The sequence below is a fragment of the Bos grunniens genome, chromosome 7 (assembly GCF_055505025.1).
Source record: "Bos grunniens cultivar Pamir isolate PY7600 chromosome 7, Bosgru_T2T1.0, whole genome shotgun sequence".
Classification (NCBI taxonomy): domain Eukaryota; kingdom Metazoa; phylum Chordata; class Mammalia; order Artiodactyla; family Bovidae; genus Bos; species Bos grunniens.
In genome coordinates this window covers 52,242,332-52,257,361 of record NC_141171.1, presented here as the reverse complement: position 1 = coordinate 52,257,361, position 15,030 = coordinate 52,242,332, and the positions used below count along the sequence as shown (strand labels likewise).

The 15,030-nt window shown below is 39.5% G+C and overlaps 1 protein-coding gene and 1 long non-coding RNA gene across 2 annotated transcripts; one reads left to right on the top strand and one right to left on the bottom strand.

Moving 5' to 3' along the window:
- Positions 1–204: 204 nt before the first annotated feature.
- LOC147369542 (protocadherin beta-15-like) lies at positions 205–13,344 on the bottom strand. Its single transcript, XM_086412055.1, has 2 exons — positions 11,086–13,344; positions 205–834 (listed from the first exon to the last, which is right to left on the bottom strand). The coding sequence occupies exons 1-2, from the start codon at positions 13,342–13,344 to the stop codon at positions 673–675; spliced, it is 2,421 nt and encodes an 806-aa protein (XP_086268181.1). The 3' UTR covers positions 205–672.
- On the top strand, positions 11,363–13,923 carry LOC147369541 (uncharacterized). The gene is made up of 3 exons (XR_015167538.1): positions 11,363–11,532; positions 12,121–12,286; positions 13,104–13,923. It is a non-coding gene; the product is annotated as an uncharacterized LOC147369541 (long non-coding RNA).
- The last annotated feature ends 1,107 nt before the right edge of the window (positions 13,924–15,030 follow it).

Below are 15,030 nucleotides of genomic sequence, written 5' to 3'. Positions count from 1 at the left end.
GGATCCTCCCAGACCAGGGATCAAACCTGTGTCTCCTGAATGGGCAGGCATATTCTTTACCACTGAGCCCCCAGGGAAGCCCTTTCATTCAGTTTTGATTTAGACAAAATTCCCACAACATGCTTCACAAATCAGCAAGGTGCTTATTTCTCTCCTAGAAGAGTCCAGAAATAGGTAACAAGGATAGCCACTCACCAGTCGCAATAGGGGAACGAAGTTACTTATTTATTTGCTTGCTTTTGCTGTAACATTTTATGACTCAGGAAAACAGACCCACTGGAAGTATTAGAACTGTGTGCTCATTAGAGAAATTAGACCTTTCACAAATGTGGAGAAGAGGTAATCAGAGGACTGGAGAATCTTTAAACACAATATCCTTAAACAGTGGTATGAATGACAGATTTGAGTTTGCAAGGAAATTCAAACAGCTGTGCATGTCTGTCTGCCAAAGTAGGACCATAAAAGGTGACTCATGGAGATGTCTGTGGACACCGCCACCTCTGAGGGGACTGAAGTGCTTGTGATTGGCTCAGAGTTGATGTTATTCAACAAAGACAGTAGTCAGGAAGATAAGCTTGAAGTTTGGAACTTCTGAACAGTTTTGGATCTGTCAATCTGTTACATCCACATCATTTTGAGATTAATGGCTTCTTCATTTTTGCATTTCAAATCTCAGGAGGTTCCTCTTTTATCCAATTCTAACCATTCAGCAAAGAGTATTCTAGAAAAAGTAGTTCTAACCCTCATATAACATAATCCAGCACAATCAAATCCCCTAGCTTTTATTCTCACGGTTCCAAGTTCTCTCTTTTCAACGTGAATTGTTGTGTCCACCTTAAAAGAGGAGCAAAGTACAAAAGGTTAAATTACCAAGTCTGATGAAACCATCCTTTTTTGATAACTTTGACCATTTTTTATTTACGTCAACTACTTATTAACCAAAACAAATGCTACCTACTATACTGGCCACAAAAATGCTAAAGATACATCTCTCTACAGTAAAGGTCAACAACCTGAAAATTTCTGTTTTCATAGTAAGGAAGAAGGGTAGAATAGGTATCAGTAGGCAAATCACAGGGTCTGTCATAGTAGGGCAGAAAGAAAATTCCAATAGTACCAAAGTCAGTATCACAAGGACCACATGCATTGCATATAGTGGAAATTAAGTAGAAACAATAACAAAACTAATTCCAAGTACACTTACTTGCATATTAAAACATACATTTTACTTCAGTCTGAGATGTCACAGTGGAAATGACACAGTGCACATATGCGAATCACAATGAAAGTAATACACATTGAAAGTTATATGAAATAGCTGAAAGGGTACTAGGAGTGTTATTAACAGAGGTTTATATTAGCAAATGGAAACTATAAGTTACAAGCTAGGGTACCACTTCAAAGATGAGAAAGACACTGATAAAGCAATTCCCTATTTGCAGCATTTTAAAGATTTCTCTTCAGGTATTAATTTCTTTATGCATAACAAAGAAGAGATGCACCTGAAGGTTTTCCCACATTCATAGGGTTTTCTCTCCAGTGTGAGTTTTCACATATTTTTGGAGTATTAGGGAAAATGAAAGAATTTCCACATTCTTCAAATTCCTGTCTCCCAGTATGAGTTCTCACTTGATGACTAAAGAATGAGAAAGACCTGAAGGTTTTCCCACACTCTTCACACTGGTATGGTTTCTCTTATGTGTTCTTATATATGCACTAAAGTGTTAGGATTCACATGGTTTTGCAAGAATTAGATACAAATTAAGATTTTCCTGTGCTTCAAATACCAATAAGAGTTCTCTTCAGTATGAGTTCTCACAAATTTCCTAAATGATGAGAACAGATGAAGACACTCCTGCATTTCATATATGCACAGTTTCACTCCAATTTATGTTATCCCATGTACAGTAAATGTCTACAATTATAGGGCCTCTCTCCAATATTGGTCCTTTTATGGTTAATTAAAAGAGGAAGGGAGCTGTGCATTCCTTACATGTATAGAACTCATTTCATTTCTAGTGTTTTCTCACTTGTCAAATAATCTTTGAAGAATAAGTGAAGGTCTGAGTTGGAAAACTGTCCAGTGCTGTGTGCCTCAGGAAGAATCAACAAATGAAGGATTTCTAATTAAGGGGGGGCATCTGAATGACACAAAGGACAGAATTCCCTTCTCAAACTGCAGCAAGGCTAGGGAGAGCATGAAGATAAAAATACAAACTCTACTGGTCTTCTTTATATCTTCTGAGTTATTTAGATTTATGACTTAAATGAACAATTCTTTTCTGCCAATAAATAGTTTTGAATGAGCTTTTACATACAGATCTTCTATTAGTAGGACTAAAGATAAAAGGGAACAAGATGGGAAGGCAGAGGGAATGAGAGTAAAGCAATGTCTTTTATCATTTTCATTAGGTGATTCACTCAGGTTTAGTGAAAATCCAACATGGAGTGAAAGGAGGGGATTACTATCTGCTCTGGGTCTTTTTAAAAATTAGTGAATGTTAAACAGTTTGCCCAGGAGAATGATAGAAAATGTGTCTTAGTAAACAGGGATCTAAAGCACCCTGGAATTTACTGAGAAACTTGTTTGTAAAGGCTATACGTAATTATTGCTCTTTTCTTACAAAAAATGTATTTTTGAAATTTATATTCTGTCAACTAAAGTGCTTTTGTCTAAGCGGTTTTAAAAAAAAGAATAAGTGAAGGTTTTCCCACATTCCTTATATTCATAATACTTCTTTCCAATTTGAGTTCTTATAGGTACTTTAAGGGATATAGAAGAAATAAAACTTTCTCATACTCTTTTACATTCATTGGGTATATTTTCAATATGAATTCTCACATGTGTAACTAAAAAATGAGGGCCAGTTGAAGATTTTTCCACATTTTTTGCCTTCACAGAATTTTTCTCCACTGAGAGTTTTCACATTTTCTTAGAGATGAAAGAAATGGAAGGCATTTTCACATTCTGTAAATATAAAGCCTGTCTCCACTGTGAGTTCTTACATGTACAGCAGTGCATGAAGAATGAATGAGAGCTTTCCTACATTTTGTATATTCATAGTACTCTTCTCCAATGTGAATTTTCACATGAGTCCTAAGATACAAAGAAAAGCTGAAAAGTTTTCTACATTCCTTATATTGTTAGGAGTCTGTCCAGTGTGTCTTAACAAGTGAATGATTAATGAAGGCTGTCACAGATCTAGTGAATTCACAGGATTTATCTTTAGTATGAGTTCTGTTGTACACATTTAAATTTGGAATCAGGCTGAAGACTTTTCCATATTGATTACTCTCATTATATATCTCTTCAGTCTGAAATACCTTCCACATAGTAGATTTCAAGGTCTTTCTGAAGTATTTTCCAATTTGACCATATTTACAGAGATCCTCCACTAAATGAATTCTTAAATATCTCTCCTGTGTCTTGCACTGATCTGTGCTATGGCAAAAATGATGGTAATTACATAATAGGCAGCTTTCACATGATAGATGAAGTAGTATATTAAGTTAAGGTAGGCTGTGATAAGTAAAGTTTGTGTATTCCTATTTTTAGAGTAAACACTATCCCAAAATGTTATAAGTAAAAAGTCAATTTAGGATATAAAGTGGAATACCAAAAATTACAGAATTGAGCCAAAAGAAAACAAAAAAAGGAGAATAGACACAATTATAGAAATAATTATATTAAATGTAAATAGAATGCACTATCTTATTAAAAGGCAGAAATGATAAGACTGGATAAAAAAGCAAGATGCAACTCTATGCATGGTAGTTTACCAAAGATGAACTTAAAATATAAAGACAGAATAGAAGCAAAAGGATGAAAATTGATATCTTATACAAACCCCAAGCATAAGAAATATGGGTAACTCTACTAATATCAGATTTAAAGTATTACTAGAAACTAAAAGAGATATTTCATGATGATTCGTGTCAATTTATTGAAAATAAAATAATTCTAATGATGTGCATATCTAACAACAAAGCTTGCCAATACATAAGGTTACAAAAATGCTAGAACTGAGAGAATAGACAAATCCACAATTAACAATTGAAGAATTAACATTTTTCTCCCAGTAACTGATAGAACATATAGGAAAATGTGGTAAGAATAAAGAATATTTAAACATTATGAAAGCAATTTGGTTTGATATTTACAGAATACTACACACCACGACTATAGAATACACATTTCTTTCAAGCATACATATAAAACATAGCAAGATAACCCATATGTTAGATAACAACAACAAAACAGCAAAACTCAATTTTAAAGGAGTGAAATTGTACAGAGTATCTTCTCAGACTAAAACAGACCTATTTGGGACATCCAAAATAATATCCCCAGATATTTGGAAATTAAGTCATACTTCTAGTTAAGCAACAGATCAAAGAAGAAATCAACAGGGAAATGATAAAATCAAACTTAATATTAATAAAATCACGATGTATCAAAATTCATGAAATGCAGTTTAATGCATAGTAAGAAATTTATAGCTTTAATTTTTATTTTTTTACATTTTAATATGTATTAGGAAAGAGTCAATGATCTGAGCTTTCAGAGAAACTACAAAAAGAATAGAAAATTAAACCCAAAGTAGGTATAAGAAAAGAAAAACATATGAGTAGAAATCAGTGAAACAGAAATAGTAAAATAACAATGACAAGGTTGGTTTTAAAAAATGACTAATAAAATCATTATACTAACTGCAATACTGATAAAGGCAAAAGGAGAGAAAACATATTTACCAATATCCAAAAATGAAAGAGGGGCAACACTACAGATCCTAAATATATTGAAAATATAATAACAATATTATCAATAACTTCATGTATTACCATCTTAGATAAAATGGACAAATTGTTTAAAAAACATAAGTTACCAACTGACACAAGTGGAAATAGAAAATTGGAACTGCAGCGTATTTATTTAAGAAGTTGAATTTGCAATTCAGAATTTCCCCACAAAGAGAATGCTAGCCACACATGGCTTCTGTGGTAAATTCTGTCAAATACATAACGAAGAAACAATAAATATCTTATAAACCTCATTCATACAACAGAGGTGGAATAAGAATTGTCAGCTCATTTTATGAGATCAGTATAACCCTGAAACTAAAACTGACAAGAGGATAACATGAAAAAATATATAGAGAGACAAATATCCCTTATGAACACAGATGCAAAAATTCTCAACAGTGCAAATTGAAACCAGCCAATAGATAACATTTTCACACTGCCGCATGCCACCTGGAAGAAAAACAGATAATTTGCCTGATGAATCACAGCCATACAGGTGCTCTTCCGTTCCCAGTCTGCAGGACTTGTTTGTTGGATCTCCTAGGATCTTATTGTATTCTTCTACTGTTGCTGCTACTACCTCAAGTTCAGAATGGAGATAGACTTGATTCAGATCTCACCACTCAGATTTCAGCTGTGACCACCATCACTACTGCTGTGATGATATTTGAACTTGCAAGATAGAAACTACCAACAGGACCAGGGCTAGGGAAAGGTAAGCATCTCAAAAGCAAAATTAATGGGTCAACAAAATACTTAAAAAGTAAAGATAGATACTACTTAATTCAATATTCTAAAAAGTCAAACTTAATAATTCATGATGAAACAAAATATCAATATTTTAAATAAAGACAGGATCCAACCCTACACATGAACAATTTGATTCAACAATTTACTTTTTCCTGAGCTCACTGGAGAAAAAATGACCAAGTCTGGTTTACATTTCCCTCCCCAATGGCAATTCTATTACATACGTTTATGCATTAAGGAAAAAAAAAAACCATCTTTACAGTGTGGAAAAGCTATCAAAAAGCTATGGAAAAGCATTGTTACTCTGATACATTATCTCTGCATGCAGAACATCTCTACCATCTGCTAAAGCTACTCCCCTTCAGCCCTGCCACACACATATACACACAAATGCACACATATACAAGCATAGACAAATATACAAACACTCTGGGTGAAGCTGCTGCTGCTGCTAAGTCGCTTCAGTCATGTCCGACTCTGTGCGACCCTATAGATGGCAGCCCACCAGGCTCCCCCATCCCTGGGATTCTCCAGGCAAGAACACTGGAGTGGGTTGCCATTTCCTTCTCCAATGCATGAAAGTGAAAACTGAAAGTGAAGTCGCTCAGTCGTGTCCGACTCTTAGCGACCCCATGGACTGCAGCCTACCAGGCTCCTCTGTCCATGGGATTTTCCAGGCAAGAGTACTGGAGTAGGGTGCCATTGCCTTCTCCGCTGGGTGAAGCTAAGGAATTCTAAAACTTTGTGAGGTAATTCCATCATGTATAATGATATATTTTTATTGATTTTCATGATTATGCTGATAAACTGGAAGTAACACTCTTTTCAAGGTATTCCAGATCAGTCAAAAGAGATGTAAGTAGGAAGCCTTTGGAGATGCCTTTAAATTCTACACTTTACCAATAAAGTACTTGTAAAGTAAGATAGGAAAAGAGTAGTGCCTACTGACACCTTCAAGCCTGAAAACACACATCTCTGTATATTGAAAAGGTGGTCAGGAATTTCTGATCCTTTCATCAAGCATATTCTACCAGGACATATAGCTTGCTGATATGCTTATGAAGATTTTCAGGACTCATATGTAGTCAATTTATTTTACTAAATAAAATTTTTGGCTGTGCCACTTCCATGCCTGAGAGGGAAACAAATGGTTTGTTTCATAAATAAACAAACCTTAAACAAATCTGGTTTGTTTCATAAATAAACTTCTAGTCATCTTGTGAAGACACCACTGATGCAGATTTAAAAGTATAGCTGGCATTTATCAGGTCACTTTCTCATTCTGTTTTCCAAAACTCAATTTTTAGGGTTGCTACCAGCCAGGAAAATTCCTTTGGAAGTTCAATTATTTGTGTATGTTTTTATTAGTCAGATTGAGAGATGACTGAATAAAGATATAAAGTCAGCCATGGAAACTCAAGAGTACTATCCCTTGATTAGCACCTAAGGGAAGATAAAGTATTTTTTTTGACAAGCATGTCATATATCTTAAACAGACAACCTAGGACCTAATCAGACAACTGTGTGAGTCAACCTTACTCACAAGAAGGAGAGAAGAGATATGTCAGCTTGGAATGCATTTGTCTATAATCAACAGAAAACCTGACTACAATTGTTTAATCACATAAGAGTTTATTTATAAAGTGCAACATAAAGCCTGGAGGAGGTAGTATAGAGATGTGGTAACTTGACAATGCTGTAAGAAATTCAGGGGCTTTCCATCTTACCATACTTGGTATATATAACCTTTGTTCTATGGTATTCATCTCATGGTTGCAAGTTGGCTGCTTCAACTCAAAGTTTACTTAATACCAATGCCAATTAAGAAAAATGAAAATGGGCAAAATCCTAAGGAATATGCCACAGGAGATTATCCCTTTCAAAAATATTTCCCTTAAGCCCAATTCCCAATTACACTTCTATATCATTAGCAATAATGGAGTGATATGACATTCCTATCTGCAAGAGATTATGGGAATATGAATATTCTGGCCTGAAGTAGGGGAAGGCAAAGAAAAATAGGCTTGGAAATAGCTCTGTTGATAGCCATTGTATTCATGTTCTATAGCTACTATTAACAAATTATGACACAAATTTATTATCTTACTGTTCTGGAAGTCTGAAGTTAAACTGGGCTAAAGTTAAGGTAGAATTATATTCCTTTCTGGAAGCAAGGGAGAATACATTTTCTTGTCTTTCTAGCTTCTAGAGGCTATCTGCATTCTCTCACTGGTGGCTCCTTTCTATCTTCAAATTCAGTAATAGCTGGTTCAGAGTTTTTCACATAATATCACTCTGATACTTTTCTGCTTCCCACTTGCACTTATTAAAGGTTCTTGTGGTTCTAAGCCCACTTGGATAATTTAGAGTAATCTTATTATAAGGTCAGCTGATTATCAACCTTAATTCCATCTGCAATTTAAATTCCCCTTTGCCACATAACAAGATATCCAGAGATTAGGACATAGATACTTTGTGAGGCCATTATTCTCCCTATCATAGTCCACTCTCTGGTCCCCAAAGATTTATAGACATCCCATATAAGAAATATATGTAGGGTTCTCAAAGATCTCATCTCATTATAGTATTGTCTCAGTGTGTATGCCCAATACAAATAGTGTACACCTGTGATATCCTTGGCTTTCTTTCCTAATTTTAGCATCTTTTACAATCTGAATAGGCTGAGAATTTCTCAAATCATCAAATTCTGGTTCCTTTTTGCTTAACAGTCCTTCCCTCAATCTATTTTATCCTTCTCACATTTTACTATAAGCAGCAAGAAGAAACGAGGCTGCACTTTCAACCTATGCCTGGAAATCTCAGCTAAATATCCAAGTTCATTGCTTACAAGTCCTTTTTCTCTCACATTTCCACTGCAGGACACAATGCACCTGTTTTCAGCCCCTATGTAGCAAGGATTCCCTTTCCTCCAGTTTCCAAAAACATTTTCCTCATTTCTTTCTGAGTCCTCATCATTAGTGACTTTAACATCCATATTACTACCAAGTCTCCTAAGGTTTTGATTTAGGTATTCTACATGGCAGTATATGTTTTCTCAACCATACTTCCTCAACTTACTTCCTTTCTCAACTTACTTCCTTCTGAATCTTTGCTAGCAGAGTTATTAACATTTGTATTTCAACTAACAGTCTGTCCAAAGCAATCTAAGACTTTTCCATCATGCTCTTCACAATTCTTCCAGCCTATGCTTGTTACTCAATTCCAAGCCAGTTTCCATGTTTTTAGTTATTTGTTACAGCAGCACTCTACTTCCAGGAACCGAAATCTGTATCAGTCAGGGTTCAATCAGAGAAACAAGCAGCAGGAGATACATGTTAAGAGATTTATTGTAAGGAAGTGACTTATTTGATTGGGTGAGCTGGCTAAGCAATATCCAAAATCTGTAGAGGAGGCAATTAGAAAGGAAAGGCTGGAAATCTGGGGCATCAACTGAAGCTGCTGCCCACAGTTGGAATTTCTTCATCTCAAGGAAGACTCAAAACTGCTCTTAAGGCCTTTCAACTGATTAAATCAGGCCCTCCAAATCGTCTAGGATATTCTCCGTATTTTAAGAATGATTACCAACCTTAATACCTCTGAACCTTAATTTCCTATTGCAATACAACACAGGATATTTACGGGTTCCAGGGATTAGGATGTGGATGTCTTTAGGGGGCCATTACTCTGCCAACCACACCAGGTTCCTGGAGATAAGAGTCATCCTGACAACAGAGTTGATTATTTCTTCAAATCATTCAATTCCCTCACCAACATATCTTTACTAAGTTTTCTTTGCTTAAGTAATGTTAATTCTACAATGTATTTCCTTTCAAATTACCTATTGACCAGAACAATGTCATCATCCAAAGGCAAACAGATACTGGAACGCTGTGTCAATAGCTCCTCTAGGGGCAGAATTTAGAGCTCACTTGAGAATTTGTTTGTAATAGTACGGGACAGCGGCAGACAATGTATTGCTTGGTCATGTCTGCTGCTGCTACTGCTAAGTCGCTTCAGTTGTGTCCAACTCTGTGCGACCCCATAGACGGCAGCCCACCAGGCTCCCCCATCCCTGGGGTTCTCTAGGCAAGAACACTGGAGTGGGTTGCCATCTCCTTCTCCAGTGCATGAAAGTGAAAAGTCAAAGTGAAGTCGCTCAGTAGTGTCCGACTCTTAGTGACCTCATGGACTGCAGGCTACCAGGCTCCTCTCTCCATGGGATTTTCCAGGCAAGAGTACTGGAGTGGGGTGCCATTGCCTTCTCCAATTATCCTCTAGTTAAGAATAATTTTTTTAAAAAAAGAGAACTCATTAGTCATTGTGGGTATCATTAAACTCTTAACAGGATCATGACTTCAGTTAGATATAAGGAAGAACTTAAAAGTCTTCAACATTAAATTAGAACAGAATAGATGAAAAAGATAAACGTTCATGAGATAACATGTATTTTAAAGTGAAAGTCCAATGATTACAAGAGTGATTTTGAAATAAATAGGAAGTTATACATGTGGCTATCTACTGATAAAACAAAAATCCAAACAGAGCTTGGAAAAAATTGGAGACAAGTAACAGAAGAACCTGGAAGGTATAGTCCATAGGGTCACGACGAGTGGAACATGACTGAAGCGACTTAGTACAGCACACAGCACAGCACACAAATATAAATTGATTCCATTCCAAACAGAAGAGGCGTTATAGAAAAGTCATAGTTGTGTAAATAACAAAAACTTAAAACCTTCCAGTAATAAATGAAATATAAAATGAGTCAGACATTTTTACATAGTGTTATATACAGTGAGAAAAGAATTTTTTATAAAGTTAGAATTACTTTTATTCTGACAGGCTTTCATATTATCATTTAGAAATAAATACTAAAAATTTAACCAGTAGTATGAACTTTCCTGATACAAAATTTTACTAACAATAATTGGAAAACTAATTATAGAGCAAACAGGCCAACAAAACGAAGATTAGCATTACTATGAAAAACTTTGAAAAGAAGAAAGACAAATAGAATTATTACTACCAGGTTAAAAAAGGGATGGGGCTTCCCTGGTGGCTCAGCGGTTAAAGCGTCTGCCTGGAATGCGGGAGACCGGGGTTCGATCCCTATGTCGCGAAGATCCCTTGGAGAAGGAAATGGCAACCCACGCCAGTACTCTTGCCTGGAGAATCCCATGGACGGAGGAGCCTGGTAGGTTACAGTCCATGGGGTCGCAAAGAAAGGAAATGGCAACCCACGCCAGTACTCTTGCCTGGAGAATCCCATGGACAGAGGAGCCTGGTAGGTTACAGTCCATGGGGTCGCAAAGAGTCGGAGACGACTGAGCGACTTCACTTTCACTTTTAAAAAAGGGAAAAGTGTAGGAGATAAAACTAACGTACGAAGTTGGAGAAGTTTCAGATGCCTAAACGATTCTGGAGGGTTGGACTTCCTTCTGATTTCCTTTCAAAGTTTGATTCTAGAATACTGGGTAAGACAGGCTTCGAGAATTTGAACTCATTCGTCCCAGTACCTCCAGTCAGACACACCTCATACTGGTAGCTCTGGGACAGGGTCCCCGTGCCGCTGACGTCCACCAGGTGGCCTGGGAAGTGGCCCTCGGCCACCGGGCAGCGACCCGCCGAGGCCGCCCCGCCCCTCCTGCACAGCCGCACCGCCACGAACACCAGCACCGAGAAGAGGAAGAGCGACGACACCGACGCCAAGGCCACCACCAGGTAGACGGTGAGCGGGTCGGCCGGCGCCGCGGCCGCCGCTTCCGCTTCCGGGGCCGGCAGGTAGGGCTGCGAGAAGCCGTCCACCAGCAGCACGTGCAGCGTGACGCTGGCCGACAGCGGCGGCTCGCCGTTGTCCTTGACCAGCACCACCAGCCGCTGCTTGGGCGCGTCGCGCTCGCTCAGCAGCCGCGCCGTGCGCACCTCGCCGTTGTGCGCCCACACGCCGAACAGCCCGGGCTCCGTGGCCTTGAGCAGCTGGTACGACAGCCAGGCGTTCTGGCCCGCGTCGCCGTCCACCGCCACCACCTTGGTCACCAGGTAGCCCGGCTCGGCCGCCCTGGGCACCAGCTCGGTGCAGGGCGCCGAGGCGTTCTGCAGCGGGTAGAGCACGAAGGGCGCGTTGTCGTTGGCGTCCGCCACGAGCACGCGCACCAGCGCCTGGCTGCTGAGCGCGGGCGAGCCGCGGTCGGTGGCGCCCACGTGGAACTCGAAGGCTCTTAGGGCCTCGTAGTCCAGGGACGTGAGGGCGAAGAGGTGGCCGTTGTCGGGGTTGATGGACACGAGGGAGGCGAGGGGCACGAGCGGGTCGGGCGGCGGCAGCAGCGAGTAGGTGACCTGGGCGTTGGCGCCCGCGTCTGTGTCTGTGGCGCTGACGCTGCCGATGTGCAGGGCGGGGCTGTTGTTCTCGCGGACCCACAGGGTGTAGGAGGTCTGGGTGAAGGTGGGGGCGTTGTCGTTGACGTCGGACACCAGCACGGTTATGTTGTGCTCCGTTTTCAACCTCGGTGTCCCCAAGTCGGTGACAGTAATGGTGACATTATACTCAGCTTTGCTTTCTCTGTCTAGCGGCCCATTTGTTACCAGCGTGTAGAAATTCTCTTCAGATGGTTTCAGAATAAAGGGGAGATCATCCTGGATGGAGCAAGTCATCTTTCCGTTCTCCCCTGAGTCTCGGTCTCGAATCCTAAACAGGGCCACTTCTGTTTCGGGGGAGTTTTCAGGAATGGGGCTGGTAAGTGATGAAATAGTTAGTTCTGGGGCATTATCGTTAACATCTACCACCTCAATGGAAACAGAGCATTTTCCAGAAAGTCCCCCGCCATCAAATGCATCTATATCTAGATCATATGAGGATACTGTCTCAAAATCGAGTTTTTTAATTAGGCGAACTTCTCCCGAAAGGCTGTTTAGCTCAAAAGTTGGGCTCATCTCCTGAGAACTATAAAAAAGAGAATATGATACCTCTCCATTTGTCCCAGTGTCTAAATCTCTAGCAGAAACTTTGACAACGAGGGCACCTACGGGGCTGTTCTCCAGGACCTGCACCTGGTAGTGGGCCTGGGCAAACTCAGGGGCGTTGTCATTGATATCCAAGACCAAGATTCTGACCTGGGTGGTACCAGATCGAGGCGGAGAGCCGCCATCCAGCGCTGTGAGGGTTAATCTGAGCAAGGCCTGCTTCTCCCGATCAAGCTCTCGGTCCAGCACCAGCTCTGGGTATTTCCTACCATCCCCCCGATTGCGGGTGGAAACATGGAAATAAGAATTGGGACTGATACTGTAGTTTTGGATGTTGTTGTTGCCCACGTCCAAATCCTGAGCTTTTTTCAGAGGAAACACTGTCCCAGGAGGGCTGTTCTCTGGGATTTTCAAAGTCATTTCTCTTTCAGGAAACTCAGGAGCATGATCGTTTATGTCTCTCACCAGTAGCTCAGCTCGAAATACTCCCAATGGTTTTTTCAGTAATACTTGAAAATGCATTACACATGGATCTGTAGGGCCGCACATCTCCTCCCGGTCCAGTTTCTCATTTAATGTCAACTTCCCAGTCTGCAGATCGAGCTGCAACCCGGCTTCGTTATCCTCAGAGACCACCCGGGCTTCCCGCGCAGCTAGCTCCCCCACTCCGAGCCCCAAGTCCTTGACAAGGTTGGCCACAAACGAGCCGCTCTCTATTTCCTCCATCACGGAATAGCGACGGGATTCCCAGCCGGCAAAAGTCACTCCCAGCAAAAGAAAGAGAATCAGGACTTGCCTTTGTTGATGAAAACGCTCCCCTCCAGCCTCCATCTTTACTTCCACAAATGCCTTTCCAGGATCAAGGGCCAGCTCTATTTTAGGGAGCGATGTGACTGAGAACGTGATGGTTCTCCCAGTTGGTAACCTGTCCGGAAATGTCTGTGAGTAGCATTTTCTGGAGACTTGTGAGCTTTGCTTACATTACAGTCTTTTCGCTTCCGCTGGAGATCTGATGTAAAATTGGTAGCATTTCCTGGGCATATTTTTTCGACGCCTTAGCCTGGAGCGCCACCATGCGTTGTCTTCGAAAATAATTGCTACAATTGTATTCTCTCTATATAATAATCTAAAAGGCTATTAGAAGCTTGAAAATGTTTGGGGGAAGAGTATATAATCAGAAAACCAGGCAATCATAATTATTCATACACCATTCAAGGAAATATGATTGATATATATGTACTAGTTTCTGAAATACATCAATAAACAATCCAGACATTGTCCCTACCTTCTAGAACCTGCTGTCTAGGTGAGGTGCTTTGAGGAGAACTTAGAAGTGAAAGGACACTTAATGATGATCAGTCATGTTCGTCTTTTAAAAATAACAATAAAAGCCCATGTGATTTATTAAAAGTCTCTCCATGAAACAGAAGGAATTCCTCTACATATGCTTTTAAATTCTATGTACCCTATGTGCCAGAATTGTGGTTTCCGTTGTTGGAATCGCATAGAGGAAAAAGCTACCATTTAAGTCCAGTTTATAATACCTATTATACATAAGGTCAGAGCATTAGGATTTTATGAAACTTTACAAAGTATGCGAAAATGCATATGAGGGCACTTCCCATCTCTCTTACCCTTCTCTTTTCCTTAGCATTGGTCATTGTCTTATAAAGCAGGTATGTACATATTTGTTTCTTTTTTGTGACATCATTGAGTTTGAGAACTTTGTTTTGTTCACCTTTACACCCACTAACATTGAGAACAGTTACTGGCAGAGCATTCCTGTAGATGCTCAATGAGTATTTGTTGACTAGATCAATGAATAAGTCACAATTAATTTTAAAATTCTGGTGGATGGATTCTCCTCCTAATATAGAAGCTGCCAGCTTTGCTGACATCCTACTTCATTATAGGAGCTGTATAAACAAGGCAGCATGTTCTCAAATGGCTTTTTTTCTATGCTCTTATGAATAGTAATTTGAAATAATTCAGAATGGCATAAAATGTTTTTTCATTAAATAGCAAAATGCCCTGGTTCCTATAAGTAAAGGAATATATTATAATAAAGAACATAATAGCAAAGCTCTAGTGAATCTACAAATAAGTCATACATCTTTTAAGAACATATTTTACATTGTCAGTGTTTTTGAATATAATTAATGTCATAATGGGCTTCTTCCCAGGTGGCACTAGTGGTAAAGAACCTGCTTGCCAATGCAGGAGACAGAAGAGATGCAGGTTCGATCCCTGGATTGGGAAGATCCCCTGGAGAAGGGCATGGCAACCCACTCTAGTATTCTTGCCTGGAAAATCCGATAGACAGAGGAACCTGGTGGGCTACAGTCCATAGGGTTGCAGAAAATTCTACTGTGGGACCTATTATTCTACTAGGTAAGAAAGAATTTTTCTAGGAATTTCTAACTTCTGTTTAACACTCCAAATACCATTCAGTTTGGAAATATCCATCAATTCTTTATAGACCCTCAAAGACTACTAATATTCTACAATCTTTGATCC

Coding starts and splice junctions, on each gene's coding strand:
- LOC147369542 (XM_086412055.1), bottom strand. CDS start 13,344: ATGGAGGCTGGAGGGGAGCGTTTTCATCAACAAAGGCAAGTCCTGATT. Junction 835..11,085: donor CCCAGAGCTACCAGTATGAG/GTGTGTCTGACT, acceptor TCCTCTTTTAAG/GTGGACACAACAATTCACGT.